We start from the raw sequence: 18,780 nt of genomic DNA, 5'->3' as shown, positions 1-18,780 counted from the left end.
CAAAAATAAAATATGAATAAAGGTTTACGGCTTTGTGAAACTTTTTTTTTTGAGTTTATGCCGTTGAAATAAATAAATAATAAAAAATTTAAACATTTGTCGGTTTTGTTTACACGTTTATTGGGCCTTGGGCCGCATGCGGCCCGCGGGCCGCGGGTTGGACACCCCTGCACTATAGTGTGATTTAAAAGGTTCTTTTAGTGCTCACAGAGCACTAAGAGAACTTGAGTGCCTCTTAGGTTCAATCCTAAGAGTTCCAATTTAGGAATTCTTAGGGTGGGCTTACTGAAGTCCACCCAGGACTTCCTAATATTGAAATTATCATCATTAAATCCATACACAAATTAAAATTAAAATTATCATCATGTATTGTGATCTAACATAGTGATTAATCTATCAATTTTAATTAAAAACATTTTACATGATTACAATTAATTTGAAAGCATAAGTATTTTCAAAATCAATATAAACGGTTTATTTGTTAATTTATTAACTAAACTTTAAAGTTGAATAATTACTTTAAGTATTATAAATTAATAAAGAACCTGCCCCAAATGGGAATAGAATTATGGGTCCATTTTGATGGAAACTTGACACGTTTCGCAACTGCCATCCTCGCGGTTCGTGTTTCGTAACGTTATTTAAATTATTTTAAAGTTTTGCACGACTTTTAAAGTACTAAAAACAATTCTCGGCTACAATTTTGTTCATAATATAACTTTTAAAATTACTTTTTATTAAAAATGCAAAAGATATAATTTTTTACGTAATATACTTTAATCGGTAATAACAGAACACAGAAAAATATAATTTGGCTGCCTTACTAGATTTAAAATTATACGAAAATCAATTTCAGTTCAACGCCCCTCCTGAAAGTATTATTTATTATTTTTCTGTAGTGTCAATAAAGTGATACCAAGAGCTGACACGTGGAAATTTACGCACCCTTCTTTAAAATAAAATAAAAATAATCAAAATAACCTAGACATTGATGTGTTAGATAATACTAGGGTTGTAAAATAATCTATGAGAGAAAAACTAGCCTATGAAATGGTTGTAAAAGAAGAATATAAAGCAATTCCTGGAGATGCCAAGTATCGATTGCACTACTCCCGACATGCAAGGTAAGCTCTTTACTACATAAAATACCTCTTCGCCCGATTGATTGCAATTTAATGGATATTGAACTGTAATAAGCGGGAGCACGTGTCCGAATAAATTAGATTTCTGCATTCCTTTTTTTTCCTGAAAACTACTTCATTTAGTATCAGATAACTGCCTATTGCGTTTGCAAGTAAACAAATAAATTCGAGATATATTATTGATTGTTGCTGCTCACCTGGATATTTGATAGTCCGGTAGCTTTATAAGTCTAGTGTTTACAAAAACCATTTAAAAATTCCTCACTTAAAATCATTTACAGCCAGGTTAAAGAACTTTGAACTTTCAGCAATTGTTGAAAGTTATTTTTATTGAGTTTAAAATATTTTATAATATTTTTTTTTATTATTGTATTTTTTTTTATTTGGCATCGAAAAAATTGTTATAAAAGGGGATATAAAAAAAAGTTGCATCGCGCCATCTTTTGACAATAAGGACAACTTTTTTCGTTATATTTATTAAATCGTTTAAAATAACGTTTAAAGATCATAAATAACTGCAGCTTGCCTAACATTGCTTATTGATTATCAATTGTAATTACATCAATTATTTTAGTTTACATTTGGCGACATAACGTCAAGTGCTCGTTTCTACACCCGTTATTTTGTACCACGTCATTATACAAACACAAATTTATCGGTAATATTTACCTGTATAAATGAAAATTTCTTAACTACATCTAACAAAATTCAATTTTTTACGCGTTATACAATACAGTGTATTTAACCGGACGTAACCCGAGCTTTCTAGATGCAGTACAAGCAAAAAGGAACATAATGTTTTTGGGCAGGATGTCGTCTCCACCTTAAAACAATTACCTGACTCCGTTTATAAAATAATTTAATATTTTATACAACGAGAGAGCTTTTAATTAAATTTTAATCGCGAATTTAAAGCATTTAATCTCGTATAATACACATTTAAAACCGGTACAACAGCCATCTTTCCTTCTCCTACCCTAGAGAACAATTTATTCTGTTGATTTATATTCTTCTGGTTATTCCAAGAAATGCTATCTTCACTGCCAAAATGATCCAAAAGATAATTCCTTGGCGATAAATTTTATTTTTAAATCGACCTTTTTTTTAAAAAAAAAAAATACATAAATTATTTCTTTATTTGTCTTGAGACTAAATTATAAATGGCGCATTTTATTACAATCAATTTATTTTCTGTGTACTAAGTTAAAATTAATCTCTTCATTTTAATTATTTGGAATGTAATTCATCAATATTTCATTTAAAAAATGAAAAACAATTGAGAAATTGATAGAGAAAAGTCTACTCAAAACTGTGCTTACGTAACAATAGAAAACAGTTCGTATTATTGCGTATCTGAAATAATTTACAAACGTAATAATGTAAAACAGTAGTGAGCGCCTCCTAGATTTACATTAAGATGTTACGTTCTATTACGTAATAATATAAATTAAATACACGTTATTGAGCACTAATATAAATTAAGTTTATACTATTACGTAAATATTACGTAAATATTCAATAAATTACTTAATATTTACGTTATTTATTGAATATTTACGTGATCACAATGCACAGATAATTTATTTTACTATGTAAACATTACGAAACAATGATTATTAAAATAAATTAAACCTTTTTCTTTCATTATTGTCTACTCTTTTATTTGGCAATTAATAAATATGATAATAAATAAATAAATAATATAGAAAAATTTTATAATGGCACGTGATTATATTAATATTTTCGTTAATTATTGTTTAATAATTGTAATAACGAAATGTGATAGCAGCATCTTAGTAAAGAAATGCGCTAAAGAGTAAACGACCACAAAGCTATCAAATGACATATGTCAAAGGTCACATTGAATAATACCAAGAATAGCAACGGTAGAAGTTATTATTGTAATATATTAGAATAATAGTGATATAATAGCAGTAAATTATTACCGTTTTATTATATTATCCTTATATTAATATAATATTAATGTTTACGTTATCGAGGGGTGAATGACAGGAAGTAACCGCTTGATTCTTGAAAACTTTTCTTATTTTCATACACGTTTAAGTTGAAATTACTTTAAGAATTAATGAAATTCGAGAATTTGTTTGCTCGATCGATATTCATTTCCAAAATGGAAAGAAAGATATGTATATATATTCGGTTAGTAAAAATAAACGAATTTCTGCAAAAAATATTATAAATCACTGCTTGAGAGAATTGTGAGTCTTTGATGTCTTTCCAAATATTTTTACGTGTTGCTCTCCTTTTTTTATGAATAATAAATGATATTTTTACCGTAATGTAAATAAACAGAAGCGGGGGGAATGCTTAAAAATAATATGAACCCAATTAGCAATATACAAATATATCAAAACAGAAGTGTTGGCTGTCTTGTGTGAAAACAGCAACCTGTGAACTCGATATACGCCATTTGTGGCCATTAAAATATACATATTTTACACAGAAAATAGTGTCATATATGGCCGTTGACCTCTAGAGATATTGCTTTCACTTTAATCTAATGTTTAATTTTTGATTCAACCAATTACGACTTGATATACATTTTTAATTATTAAGTCATTGCACTTTCAACGAATCAGAGAAACGAATGTGCTCACTCGTTAAAAGGTCGTACGGTTTTTTAAAATAACATGACTGAAAAAATTTACAAAATTTCTGAAATTATTTTAGAACAAAATTGGCACTAAGAAGGCTTTTTTCCGGGTCCATTGTGAGTTTGGCCAGACCCACGATGGGGTAGAGGGGTAATGAGGTTTTTCCCGAATAATTCTGAGATTGCTCACCCGAATTCGATCTTGGGACCCCCAGAGTGAAGGTATTTTTGTGATTGGGCCTCCTAAGTATTACAGCTTAGGGCCTCAACTAAATCAAGTGCTGTAGTGTCTTACCTCTATACATCATACTTTTCCGTTAGCAATAAAATCGTGTCGGTTATCTATCTAACTCCTTTGGGGACGAAATTTTTTGAATTTAAATAACGTTTGTACCGGAAGTTCATATATAGTTAATCGGGACCTCCTGCCCCTAAGCTTTCCAAATCTGGTCTTGAATCTCATTTATCTAACACCATTCTCGGGATTAAGGATTTAAGGGATTAAGGACACACAGACGGACAACGTCTGTTGTCTGGCTTTGCTTAAAAATTGTACTCCAGCAATCAAAATAATTACTTTAATTAGGATGAAATCTCATTTTTGAGGCAGAAAAATGACGATTATCGATGAACTCTTTGCAAATAAGATCGCATACAATTTATTTTGAAAAATAAATAATAAAAAATTCATTGATTTATAACCGCTTGAACTTCATCAAAGTAGCCTACTTTGAGCTGTTTGTCGACGGAGATAAATATATTAATACAATCCCCACATTAATCGAAGACTCTGGTTCAATTCCACCAGGGTAAAACTAAAACTTGAGGTGAGATAAGATTGCACTAAATGTCCGAAGGACCTCTTAATTAATAATAATAGGCCTCCAGATGGACGGCCAAACCTCTGCGACTTTTGAGCATTACCATTCAGAACCCAATATTTGTCTTCTAGGGAATCTTTTCTTACTTTGTTTATGTCAGTTATCCACGTCACAGTGAACCCGACAATTGCATGTAATTTTAAATATTGTATTAGGGTATAATTGTAAATTTTTTAAAGAGATCCTGAATATTCCGACAACATGGGGAGATCGAGTTTGATTTATAAACGTGATTTTCCTTACTGATACTCTTGTTATTAACTTCCAGTTTACTCTCAATCTCTCCCTTATCCGTCGCCGACTACGAACAACTCCAGACAGCCTACTCATAAAAAATGGTCCAACTGAATAACTTCTTCCAAATTTATATTGTAAGTAAATATATTCTTGTCCTTTATGTAGTAAGCATCTCTAACTAGTATTTTATTCCCTTTAGATATTTCCTGGATAATCGTATGGAGTAATTTTTTCCTCCTTATCCTCCTTTCCTTCTTATTAAAATATATAATTTCTCAAATTTCCAATTACAATCTAATAAAAATGATATTTCGTCTTGATAAAAATAAGAAGGATCAATCTCGGACGTGTCACGTGACAACCATTTTCGAGTCGCTTAGCAACGGTATCTAAGCAAACAAATCACAATTTTCCAATTTTCTCTCGGTGTCATTCCTATAAAACGGCTTAAGAATACTTCTCACGTTATTAATTTTAATATTTATATTAATAAATCATAAAACTTTTGTTTCATTTTTAACGATTTTAAAAACAACTTGGCCGTTAGGATTATTCGATGATATTTAATTACGTTTAATTATTCATATCGAGCGCATGCGCGCGATGACGTTGCATTTAAATATTTAAAATTTTAAAAATATATTTATAATAAAAGTAAAATAACGGTAATAAGATATAATTTTAAAATTAATTATTTTTAATAGTACGATTTATAATATTAATTTAGCATAATCACGAGTTACAGGAAGAGAGAAAATAAATAAACCCGTTCAACTACTTGTTAAATAAACAAGATGTTCAGATACGAAACGGTTGTTGCTTCATAGACATCGAACGGTTTATTTTTGTTTACAGAAAAAAAATTTACGTAATAATGGCGTGGGCGTTAATACAATATCAGAGCGACATAATTAGAGAAAAAAAAATACGAATAAGATATATAAAATTCCAAACAATATACGCGCTGTCAATCACTTAAATCCCGCTTCACCTTCGAGCTTGGATATGACGCAGATAAGCATAGGCACGCGAATATCGATCGGGTCTACATACAACTGGGAAACATTAGTAACAGCTATAAATTATCGACACGATTATAATAGTTATAAAATAAAATACGAGGCGCAAATGGGAATATCCAAAAAAAATAAAATAAATAAATAATATTTTGAAAACCAGACGATAATTTCGCCCGAGCTGCATTTGTCCGGTAGATGGCGGCGTCTACGTCGCTAACACAACAGTCGGTTGCCATGACAGTCGGATGTTGGTGCGATGGAAGCTGATGCGAGAAGATGAAGACGATTCTGTTAGTTCTTTCGTGTTTTTCGTCTTGTTTGGCATTCGATTGTGATTTTGAAACGAGCTGCAGCTGGAAATGGCACATTAACGATCCAATTTCCATCGTATCGGCCTTAAATTTAACAGACGATAACTTTATCCAGAATCGCTCCCTGAATGACACCTATGGTGAGTTTCAATGTCTTATAAAAATCTAAAACGTTAATTAATTGGGGGAAATTATTGTAATTCGCCATAACGGATCCATATTCTAGCGATTTAGTGAGATATTTAACTAGTATTCGGCCATTTTTTATGTTAAATATCGAATCAAATTCCCCCTACCAGCCGGAGAATTTTTTACGATCATAATGCCACCTGGCGATTACTCATGAAACGAACTCCGCCTGCGAATTAAAAAAAATCGCCGGTGGGTTGTTTATTTTCCTGCTAAAATCGCTTTTTATTATTGTACCGGGAGGGAAATAATGTTTATCGGCTAACGGGATTTTTGAAGTTTGGCCACGGACCATCTGGCATGGCTTCAAACGCTCGTGTCAATGACACGGATGAAGTCTGTACAGAATTCACGAATTATCCCCGCTAAATGAGAATTAAACTCTGTCGAGGGATCAATTTTCACGTCAGAATATTAATTTTAAGATTCGCATGTTTTTTTTGCGTTTAAACACCCCTTTTTCGTGCTTAAATCTATTAATTTATACCGCTTTCAGGTAATTTTTTGTATTATGGAGTGGCTAAATCATACTATGAGGTAGATGTTAAGAGAATAAACATCTCTAGTCCTTGGTTTGTGAATGGAAGTGGACACGACTGCACCATTGATTTCGATATGGTGATGAGAAATATGGAAGACGGTTATGTGGAAGTTTATGTTGAGACTGAAAGAATATCTTGGGTTATTGCTCGTTTTGCTGGAAATTCGCTAATTGAGTGAGTATAATTATGAATTTTTTTAATTATCCTCCATTAATTTTTGCCTTAATGTCATAGTAAATGAAAATTCTCAGATATCTAAACAAATGGAGCTTATAATTAAGAATACTTAAATTGGCAACAATGGAGCTTATAATTCTGTTTTTAGTAAGAAATTCATGCTAAAATTTAAATTTATAACCTCTGTTCAGTATAGAAGAAACTAAATTTGGATTTGGATAGGTAAATAATAATTAGCTTCATTAGATTAATATTAATTACTTTTCGTTAATCGATATTCATAGAATATTTATAGGGCCTTATACTTTCATGTTAAAATAATTAAGTCCACATTGGATTAAAAATTTTATATTATAAATTTTTAGTATCAATAATTTAATGCTATTATATAACGTATTTTTAATCCGGTAACTTATTGATGAGTTATATAAAGAAGGGAAAAAAATAGATAAAAATATGTCTTCTTTCTAATATAATTAAGCTTATTATACAGAACACTCGCCTGTACAGTTTCTCTAAACGTTAAAATATTTTATGATGAATGTACTGATACATGTACATCAATTTTATGGGTAGAAGCAAGTTAGGTTATATGTATGTAATAATTTGGGATAGGAAGAATTATTCTTGCAGATTTTATAATTTTTATGATTAAAATTTCGATAAACTTTAATTTATTTTGTATTCCAATCGTGTTATAGTATAAGGAAAGTATCTTTCATACACCACAAAATTGGTTATGGGGTATAAAATTTCTCGTTACATAAAACTGTAAAACGTGGTTCCAATATTAACCTATAATTTTAGTGTTAGGTCCAAAGTGTGTTGATTATTTGTGAATATTTTCCTTTATTTACAGCTGGAAACACTTTTCGACAAGAATAGGTACAATCAGTAAACCGTTTCATATCCTATTAGAAATCAGCCCCCCTAATAATTCTTTACCAGTTCACGTGGCCATTGATAACCTAAAGCTTGACGGATGCTTACGAAGTAAAGAACACGTGATTATATATTTACCAATTATAAATGGGATTTCATTTTAATTTATAAACAACTTTTGTATAGCAGCGTCGGCTGTTACCGTTCCCTGCGAACCTCATCACTTTAGGTGTTCTCAGGGGACGTGTATCGAAAAGGAGAAACTTTGTGACTTAATTTTTGACTGTCCTGATGGTGAAGACGAGAAGAAGGATTGCGGTAGGTTCAATTTATTATATTTTTATATTTAATTTTTTATTTTTTTATTTATTGATTGTTTTCGCTTGACGTAGATTTAATGCCTTTCGGTTCGAGATGTAATTTTGAAATGAACATGTGCGGGTGGACGAGTAACGGTGACGGACAGAGCAGATGGATACGTAACAATGGAAGCGTTTTAGGAGGAAGAATAGGGCCTCATAACGATCACACGTATGAAAATGAAACAGGTAGGGTTTTATTCTTTGCAAGCGTTTCATAATATCATTTATAAGTACATTAATTTTGTATAAAATGCTTAACTTCTAGTCTTCTTCCCTAGACCCCACTTAGCCACTGTTTTTTTTATCTCTGCATCTCTTCAGTATGTCTTTGAAGAGGTGCTATTAGTATATTTCTAATATTGTTAATCCAAGTTGTCCAAAGTCATATATACACTGTCACTGTTACCAATTATTCTTGGATAACCAGTGTACAATGAAGCTTTTAGCATTGTAACCTTATCTGTTTTGTCACAGGATCATTTATACTCATGGAAAGTTGTTTTCTCAAAGAATCTCCAATATTATTAGTCTGTAATATAATCTTTACTTCATACAATAGAGCCACATAGAAGTTATAGTTTCATATGAAACAATAACTTCTATATGGCTTAAAACTAGGAGAACTTTGTCCCTAACTGGAGCGCAGCGACGGCTTGCTAACTCACGTTATATCGTTAGGAGGCCTAAATTAAAGCGAGTCATCACACTGTATAAGCAGTGAATTTTTACTTTTGTTCTTAAACTTCTTAACTTACATAATAAACGTTAGGCATGGTTTAATACGTTAACGTATACAGGTATCTCTTGCATAACGCGCGAAATTAATTGCGGCAATTTCTTTATGTACGCGGCTTTACCAGCTGTCTATACTTAACGTAAATATCATATTTTAATATACGTGGTAGGATCGAGGGATTAATTAACCGCGTTTAATCAAGGGATACCTATATAGGTTATGGGTGTATACGGTGAATTTTTCGAGAAAAATGAAAAAATAAGATCGGTATTCATAAAACATTTTGGCAAGAGTTTCCCATATTTTGAATGTCGGGTAGCTCGCGCTCGTTTGTTTACGTTTATAGTCCTACAATTCAAAATTTTTCCATTGACTTAATATAAGAATGACTTTTGAGCCTCGATATCGTTCTAAATCGAATTTAAAAATTCGGTTTCGTCACGACACACCATTACATTACTTCCATTTAAGTGCAAAATTTCGTTCGAATCTGTCGAGTCATTACTTCTCAAAACGTGTTTCAGTGATTTGTCAATCTGATCCACTGCTAAGGAAGCTTGCTCGCTTCTCTTTCTGAACTTCAATCAACATCCTGTTACTCTCTTATCACAAAATACCACATTTTATTATTTTTTGTGTGTTTTTAATTGATTATAGTGCAGAAAATCATACAAAACTCATGAAGTTTAGGGCAAATACATTGAACATATTTGCAATATAAATGGCTCCACATCATGATTTCAAAGATTGGTACACGTCTTAATTTATTTGTAATTAAGAGTTAAACTTTGTAGTTAGGTTTGGGTCTCTTCGACTTCAACATAAAAATAGATAAATGCCGAAATTTTTATTCAAATAATAAAAGATTTTTTTAGAAAATAAAAAAAGTAGCAAAAAACTAATTTCGCACAAATGACGAGTCTCATAAGCTATATTCATAAGTAGTTTAATGTTTTTAACTAATGTTTGCCAGAATAATTTCTGATGTTGCCAAATTTTGTATTCTATTCTTAAACATAAGAAAAAACTAATAAAAGTTTTAGTTTCACTTAGCAAAAATATTTTTTAAAGGCTATAAAGTATGTATATATATATCTATATATATATATATATGANAAAAACGGACAAGGTGGAATATATATATACAAAGAACGGGAATCATAATTTTTAATTTTCGATAAATCTATACGCATCTAAATTTATTTTGTCATATATTATTAAATTAATTCTAATATAACTGGATTATTATCAGATGTTTTATTGATATCTTTGCAGGTATCTATATAATTGCTAAGTTTCCTAAGAAATATTTCGGTCATAACGCTGTATTAAGAAGCGTGCGATTTCGTCCTCCTCCACGTTATCATCGTTCCCCTTCGTCTTCCTTCTATCAAAGTTGTAAGGTAAGCGTAATTAATTCTATAGACAAGAATTTAAACAATTGATGTTAAATAACATTCTATACAGGTTAGGTTTTACTATTATATACACGGCAAGAGCCCATCTGTTTTGAGTTTACGCTTAAATACTTATCATTCCAATTATCCGGACGGTAGAATTTTCCCATTATGGAGTGCTTCCGGCAAGAGAACAGATTTCTGGAATCTTGTTGTTTTGCCTCTGCCAGATATCTTAGATATGTAAGAATTTTACGAAGAGTATTCGTTAAAAATTCTTTATAATTACATTTTCTACAACTGATTTACATTTGCAGTTACGATCTGGAATTTAGAGCAACGAATGCTTTACGACAAACAATTGTGGCCCTCGATGATATATCTCTAACACCCGAATGTTTTGAAATTGGTACGATTTTATCTATCTTATCGCCTGCTCTATCAGTATTATGTTAATATCTACTTATTTATTTACAGGAGCTCGTGAAGATATTGCGAATGTGACTGATTATCTTATAGGTATTTATAACAAATTATAACAAAAAATTATGCTTTAATCCCTTTATAAATGCTACTTTATCTTTTCAGAAAAGAATTCGTCGAAAGTGCATACAAGTAGGCGATTCTTAACATATAAAAGCTTAAATTTTCTTATTCTTACATTATACTTATCAACTTTTTGTTGTGTATAGAATATGTTTTTAGTACTTGTGGCATACGGGGTAACAGAGGACCTACGGAACAAGATTGTAGAAGATCATACAAAAATTCTTCTACTCGTGTCAGTATCCAATCAAAGAATCTGATGGATGGAATCCAACAATGGGTTGTTCCTCAAACTAATATTTATACGTAAGTCAGTTCAGTTCTTAGAATCGATTAAGGAACTTTCTATCGATTCGGTTTCTGAGAAATATCATAAAATGTCACGTCGTTTCTTACACAAAGTAATGCATTTGCTACCGCTAATTTGTAATCCAATAGCTGAAACTACTTTTAGAAATTTCCGTATAATGATAACTCATATCGATTCACATTTATTTGCGATTTATTGTTTAAAAGTTACCAGTTTCGTAGATTTTTCCAAATTCTGAGTATTAGAACCTATCTGAAGAATAAGTTTGTGTATTTTTGTTCCATATAGCCAAAGATATGCTCGATTTTATCTAATTTTCTCAAGTTTTACTTAAAACTACATACTTTATTTACACTAACCCAATTTAATAGCAATTTTAGTTTATTTTTTGTGTTCAACTTAACATTTTGTAGTATTAAAATACTACAAAATGTTTTTTGTAGTATTAAAATACATATTTATATTTTTAGAGTTTTTGCTGGAGGTGCGAGTGGTGGACAGGGTCTGTTTAACAAAGGTAAAAGTCGTGGTGCAGTTGTCAGAGCCTCCTTCAATTGGACAGCTGAAGAAGTTATTTTTATACTAGTGGGACAGAAGGGAACGAGCGCGTGTTCTGTAATTATTTTTTTCCGTATCTTCATTCCAGATTTAGAATATGCCTGTATCTGTTTCTGTGTCATTTGTTTTTACAGATATCAGATGATTGTGACAATGGTAACAGACGAATAAGAAGTATTGAAGAACTGCAAAAACTGAAAAGAAAGAAGGATGGAGGCGGAGGAGGAGGTGGAGGTGCTACATACGTTTTTAAAGTATTTAACTTTAATAATTTAATATTAATTGTATTATTTTAAGAAACGAGAATCTTAATCGAAACTCTTTTTTTCTAGATAAAAAATGGTGGTAAAGATTATATTCCTTTAGTGGTTGCTTCTGGAGGAGGAGGCTTGGCTCATACGAGAGATGACAATTCGGAAACTGCAATTATACCAGAAGGTAGAGGCGAAGATAATCAGTTTGGTCCGTCTAATGGATTTACTCTCCCACGTGGTGCAGGTTAGAGTTATTTATTTTCAGTCGGATGCTGATCTTGTCAAAGAACTGTTTATGAATGTTATTTTACTATCAAGGTGGAGGAGGAGGATGGAACGACTCGACTCACATCAGTAGAAACTCTGGATTATCTCTTCTATCCGGTGGTTTTGGAGGTTATCCATGTCAAATGGCCAGTAGCTTTAGTACTTCTGGAGGATTTGGAGGTGGTGGTGGAGCTTGTTATTCTGGTGGAGGAGGGGGAGGATATAAAGGTCGATACAGTCTGGTACATATTTTTTATATGTACATAACATTATTTAACATACTCTAATATTACAGGAGGGAATGCTGCCGAAGTGGATGAAATTACTAAAAACGGACAAGGTGGAACTTCTTTCGTTTCCTCTCTATCAATTCTCCCTCTTATTGAGCCGGGAATGAATGAAGGAGATGGATTTTTGCAAATTCTTCCCGCACAGTCCGATTGTGGATGTCAATATTTATGCATTGTTATAGATATGACAGAAATTACTTATCAGTGTATTTGTCCAGAGGGTAGTTCGTTAGAAGACGACGGAACAAGCTGTAAAGGTAACATGCATCAAAGAACCTTATTTATATATAATTAATTCTTTTAATGATTTTAATATTAAATTTTTTTATTTAAAGCTCATAAGGAACATCTCTCCATCACAAATCTTGTAGTTATCATTCTTTCGTGTCTAGTTGTTTTGACTGTTGTTGGTTTTATTTCCATCTTAGCACGTAAGTTAATTATGAAAATGCTATTACAAGCGTAGTCTTATATATTCTAACAAAAAATTGATTTCAGTTAGTAAATATCGTAAAAAACAAAGCCGTGATTTGAGCCACGAGCCATTAAATAATCCAGAGATGCAACTCAGTCGATTAAGACAATCTGGAGGGGGCATGGTGACCGAATATAATCCAAATTATGAATTTGGTGGAAGCGCTTGCACTATTCAAGATTTGAGAGAGATACCGAGAGACAGTCTCACACTTGTCAAGTGAGTAAGCTTTATTTTTAACATTGTCACCGCCAGCAGCTGCTAGATGAAAGGTTCCTACTTTAGGTCCATCTGACTCGTATTTTTTATGTCCCACTTATTATATCCCACTAAATTACGGAATCCCTCTTTCACAGTTGGATACTTAATAAAATTTTGAGGTGTTCTCCTCTTCCTCTCTCATTTATCATTAGAGATTTATGTGGAAAATATTTATTTATGTATTAATAATTACTAAAATGCATGCAACATCCCTTTTATTTACACTTAATCGAAGGAAATGCAAATTAATAGCGTCAGATAAGCGAGTTTTTGCAATTCTAAATTGCAAATTTGCATATATACTTTTTAAAGATTAGAAAATAATATGCTGACGTTTTAAAAAAAATTATTGCTGTCAAGTTAGCACTTAGTGGGATTTTTCTATTTCGGTCTTCCTTTGGCAGGATTTTTGACTTTCTTTTTTAATTACAGTTACCAAAATACTTCTTGGTACTTGTACTCATCGCATATTAAATTATGAAAAACAATATTGATTTAATACATGTATGATAATAAGATTACAAATTTGATTATTTATTTACTTAGCAGGATTTTATGCATATTTTAACAATTAATACAAAATATGTGATGAAATTCTTTAATTTTTTGACAAAATATAATAAATTATGAAAGAGTAATGACATTTTTCCAGTTTACTTCCTCAGGGCACTCGGTCAGGGAGCATTTGGTGAAGTTTATCAGGGTTATCTTTCTGACATATCTGGCGAATTAGGCGATATGCCAGTTGCTGTCAAGGTAGAAATGTTTACTTTTAAGAAAAGATAGTTTAACAAGCAAAATTTGTATTATTCAAATAATAACTTCCTTGTTCTAGACTCTTCCAGAATTATCTTCCAATCAAGCAGAGATGGATTTTTTCACGGAAGCTTTAATTATGAGGTGAGATTTCTTTTATCTAGAATATAAGTTTCTAAATAAATATTACATAACATTATAAATTTATAGCAAATTTAATCACCCAAACATTGTTCGATTCGTTGGGGTGTGTTTTGAGAAACTTCCAAGATTTATTGTATTAGAACTTCTCTCGGGTGGAGATCTGAAGTCGTTCCTTCGAGAAAGTCGACCCAAACCGGTAAGTTATGTAGACATTTTGAGAAATGCTATAGAAGGTAAAGTTAAAAACCCAGTAATTTTGTCTGTAAAGTGAGCATTTTGACGTCATCCCTTCACTTTTACAATAAACAAGTTTTAAAAATGACGTCAAATTGACATAAAAGTGTTCACTATCCCACCAAATAGGCCTTTGGCTAACCTATTTTATCATAAAATAATTACTAAATGTTAAAATTAATCAATTATCAATGTTTAAATCTATGAAAGGGCATTTCACTAATATAATACACTGTAAAAGGATCATTTTTAGAGCATAATCCGCATTACCTAATGAAACACTGATTCAAAATGTATAAATTCGCTTATGAACGTGTTGCATTTCTCATATTTATGCGGCAATATCCATTATTTTTTAAGTTTAACAATTATGTTTAAAATACATAAAATACAAACAATAATATTCATAAATAATATATTGTCATCTAATTATTTAGAATAAACCTTCACCTTTAAACATGAGCGATTTGCTGCATTTGGCTCTCGATGTAGCTAAGGGATGTCAGTACTTGGAAGAAAACCATTTTATCCATAGGTATGTTAACAAGAATTTACAGTTACCATTTAATTTTTAGGAAATTGTAATGAATTTCCCATTAATAAATTAACAGAGATATCGCCGCTCGTAACTGTCTTCTGACTACAAAAGGAGTCGAAAGAGTTGTCAAAATCGCAGATTTTGGAATGGCTAGAGATATATACAGGTAAAACTTATTGTATTATTGCGAAAATACATTATAGAATACACTTTTTCAGTAAAATAAATTTACTGTCTTTACATTACTAGGGCTGATTATTATAGAAAAGGAGGTAAAGCTATGTTGCCTGTCAAATGGATGCCTCCTGAAGCATTTTTAGATGGAATTTTCACGTGCAAGACGGATGTTTGGCAAGTATTCATCATTTTTAAATGAAGTTACAGTAAAAATCAAACCCTAAACATAATTTTTCTCGGTTAAAAGGTCTTTCGGTGTTCTTTTATGGGAAGTTATGTCGTTAGGGTACATGCCCTATCCCGGTAGAGGTAATCAGGATGTCATGCAAATGGTAACATCTGGTGGAAGGTTGGAAGCGCCAACAAATTGCCCTAATCCTGTGTGAGTAATTTTCATAAGTTTAATGGATTCTCAAGATATTCTCATCAAGAAATCAGTGATAAACATTAATATAAACTTGCAGATACCACATCATGATGCAGTGTTGGCATCCTGTGCCCGATCAACGACCTTGTTTCAGTACAGTCATAGAAAGAATTGGATATTGTCTACAGGTCAATTGATTACACAACAATTTCGCGTGTTTCCTGTACATAAAATTCAATTTTTCAAAATTTGATTTTAGGATCCGGACGTTCTAAGAGCATCATTGCCCGTGTTTCATCGCCCACCTTCCATGGAGAGGGATGCGACAGTTATGAGACCACCCGATACCGATAGCATCTGTTTACAGGTAAGCGTAACGTTGAACACGTTTATTATTATCGATGGCCACCCGTTGATGAACAACGAAGTCATTTATAACGAGTGTGGCGATTGGTTAAACCTTATTCCCACTAAAACCGTGTGTAAAAATATCCCAGGTGCAACGACCAGATCGTGACATGCAGTCACCAGGTTCCGAGGATTATCTCATCCCCATGCCATCATCGAATTACAGTTTAAGTACGGAAAGAACGGAATTACAGACATCGAGTGCCGAATCGGTCGACAAATTACTAGAAATCAACGACACTAGACGACAAGAAACTAATGACAACCAAACATGGGAAACTAGTTTCGTATGTAACGGTAACAGGAGGAGAAAAGACGGTTATAACGACGATGCACTGATGTGGTGCGAGAAACCGAACGTGGAACGTGTTTCCAGTTTGAAATCATTGGATTCACTACCGTTAGCTCCTAGCCTGAATCACGTGGGGAAGAATAGCAATGACGTCACCACGCTGGATGCCGTAGCTCTCAATAGGCAAATGCCAACATTACCCATCCAGTACGTCAACGTTGACGTGAATTCGAATAGCCAAAGTCAATTGGATGTGGATGATCAAAATCATCTCAATCATAATTTGTTAGATAATTATTCGTGTACTAATCCCGCCGTTTCTTCCAACTTGACGAACGAACAGAGAGTCAATTGTTGATTTTACACACGCAAAATCGGGAAGAATTATTTTAAAACAAACAAAAAAATACAGTATTTATTTAGTGGAATAGTTCCTAGCTTATTAGTCATGTAGTATTTTTTATACCTGTTTTCTTTTCTTTGTTAAGTTTCTTGTTCTTGACCGAACGTTCGTACTGGTATATTATATGTATATATATAAAAAACAAGTATCTTTATATAGTAGAGATTGACTTCAAATTAGTATTTTAAAGCTTCTTAGAAGATCAAACTTATATGTATTTTGATGCTATTCTCTCCAGAAACTCATCATGTGCATTAAAAACAAAAAGAAGCATTAATTTTTATAAGAAACAAACACGTGTTACGACGCAGGATTTTGTTTCTCCATGTTGACAAGTGCACACTAGTTTCGGTGGCATGCCACTGCTTTTTTTAGTGTTAAGTGTACTAAATTTGGTGGTAAATTACGCCACTTTTGATGACAAGTGCACACTAAAACTAATTATTTTGACGTATGTAAGCTGTTTTTCAGCTTTCACTAGAAAGATTGACGTATGCGCATGATTTTCTTTCGTCGATGTTCATGTAACTCTCGTGTTGTCGACACCAATACCAAAATTTCTCTTCCTGGAAAGGGCGTAACGCACGAAAATTGAATTAAAACCCTTAACTTCCTCATTACTCATTGTAACCCGCATCTCAAAGCATGATTTTGTGACGTCATTGCAAGCAAATTAACGACTCTCACAAGAGCTTCAGGTAATCAGAAAAAGTTTTAGAAAATTATATTTTTTCTAACACAACAATGCCTCAGAAAACTTTATATTGTTTATTTTCCTATTCAAAAAACGTCACGGGTTATTCAATACCCGATTCGGTATTTATTCCGTGACGTTGTCTTGTTATCAGATCTCATTGAACGAGCTCAAATCGAGAAACAGGTGGTGTTTTATCAATTAGTGATCTCATTGGATGAATTCAAATTTAAACACGATGATGCGGCAATAGATTTTCTTCCATTTTATTGGATAAATTTAAATCCCATCATGACGTTTCGACAGTTTGTCATTTCATTGGTGTAATCTAAAAGTAAACGTGACGTTGATGCGGCAGGCGCCATTTCATTGGATAAATTTAAATTATGGCGTGACGTCGTAGATATCTGTAGTGTAATTGGATCATGTGTATGACGCATATTTTTAAAAGTTGTTTCTGGAGAGAATTAAGCCAAGACGATCAAAAATGGTCAAAAAAAATATATTGTGTACCTGTAGTGGAAATGTGCCAAATAACCTCAGGTCTCTCGTTCTGTTTTATTTTGTAATTGACCAACTTGACCAACTTTTTAAGTACAAATATGGTTGATGTTTTTGTGTTATTTTCTATGAAGTAAATGACATACAGCGACCTCTGTTGTTGTCCGATCGAAAGCTCAGAAGATAAAAAAAATATCCTGTGGCGAAGGCCCACGCTCAGAATATACAGTATATATATACATAATATATATAAATATATTTTATTGTTGGTATTTTAAGTCCAGATGAACGTATACACATGTTGTTTCTAAATCATTGTAGTGTTTAAAAATGACGTCATCGGAATGGATATCTGATGTATAGAAGGATGTATTAAAATTTGTGGTAAAACAAAGCTCACCCTTTGATTGTTTTCACACATATAATGCCACTTTTAACTGTTTTAAAATACAACTAATTTCATCATCATTTAAGTGTTCAACAATTCTTAAACATGTTGCTTTTTTTACAATAAAATATAAAATATGCACATTTTCTGAAACAGTTGCAAGTCCAGAGATAAATGAAATCCTTTTAAATTTATTTTGGGTCGTGTTCTAGAAAAAAATTGTCATTCTTTTCTCTGGAATATTTTTTGTATCCCAGACAGAAGAACTGCAGAATATGTTTTAGGATTTTCTCAATCCTAGCGAAAGTCTAATGGAGGCTCTCGAGCTATGTTCAGTTAAATGAAATCCTGAAAATTATTTTACCCTTCTTCCAATCCCATAAAAAGTTGCTAGCCCTATCTATGCAAGACTGAAGGAGGCCCTAAAC

At 32.2% G+C, this 18,780-nt stretch overlaps 1 protein-coding gene across 2 annotated transcripts; it reads left to right on the top strand.

The window, feature by feature from the left end:
• Positions 1–6,118: 6,118 nt before the first annotated feature.
• Positions 6,119–18,507, top strand: LOC111642109 (leukocyte tyrosine kinase receptor-like). Of its 2 annotated transcripts, none has more exons than XM_023388389.1 (28): positions 6,119–6,344; positions 6,890–7,109; positions 7,972–8,105; positions 8,184–8,312; positions 8,387–8,542; positions 10,368–10,495; positions 10,560–10,732; positions 10,807–10,898; positions 10,967–11,008; positions 11,078–11,104; positions 11,182–11,341; positions 11,816–11,960; positions 12,038–12,157; positions 12,236–12,401; positions 12,476–12,652; positions 12,720–12,971; positions 13,050–13,145; positions 13,213–13,408; positions 14,116–14,206; positions 14,286–14,350; positions 14,417–14,546; positions 15,022–15,119; positions 15,196–15,288; positions 15,372–15,473; positions 15,547–15,681; positions 15,764–15,854; positions 15,926–16,033; positions 16,164–18,507. In XM_023388389.1, the coding sequence occupies exons 1-28, from the start codon at positions 6,170–6,172 to the stop codon at positions 16,722–16,724; spliced, it is 4,062 nt and encodes a 1,353-aa protein (XP_023244157.1). In that variant the 5' UTR covers positions 6,119–6,169; the 3' UTR covers positions 16,725–18,507. The 2 variants fall into 2 exon arrangements, with proteins under 2 accessions (XP_023244157.1, XP_023244156.1); XM_023388388.1 differs by having other exon boundaries at positions 8,181–8,312.
• The last annotated feature ends 273 nt before the right edge of the window (positions 18,508–18,780 follow it).

This window comes from Centruroides sculpturatus, unplaced genomic scaffold (assembly GCF_000671375.1).
Source record: "Centruroides sculpturatus isolate CEXI.00-Female unplaced genomic scaffold, Cexi_2.0 scaffold1644, whole genome shotgun sequence".
Classification (NCBI taxonomy): Eukaryota; Metazoa; Arthropoda; class Arachnida; order Scorpiones; family Buthidae; genus Centruroides; species Centruroides sculpturatus.
Note: the sequence above shows the minus strand (reverse complement) of the source record. Positions and strands in the feature narration are given on the sequence as shown.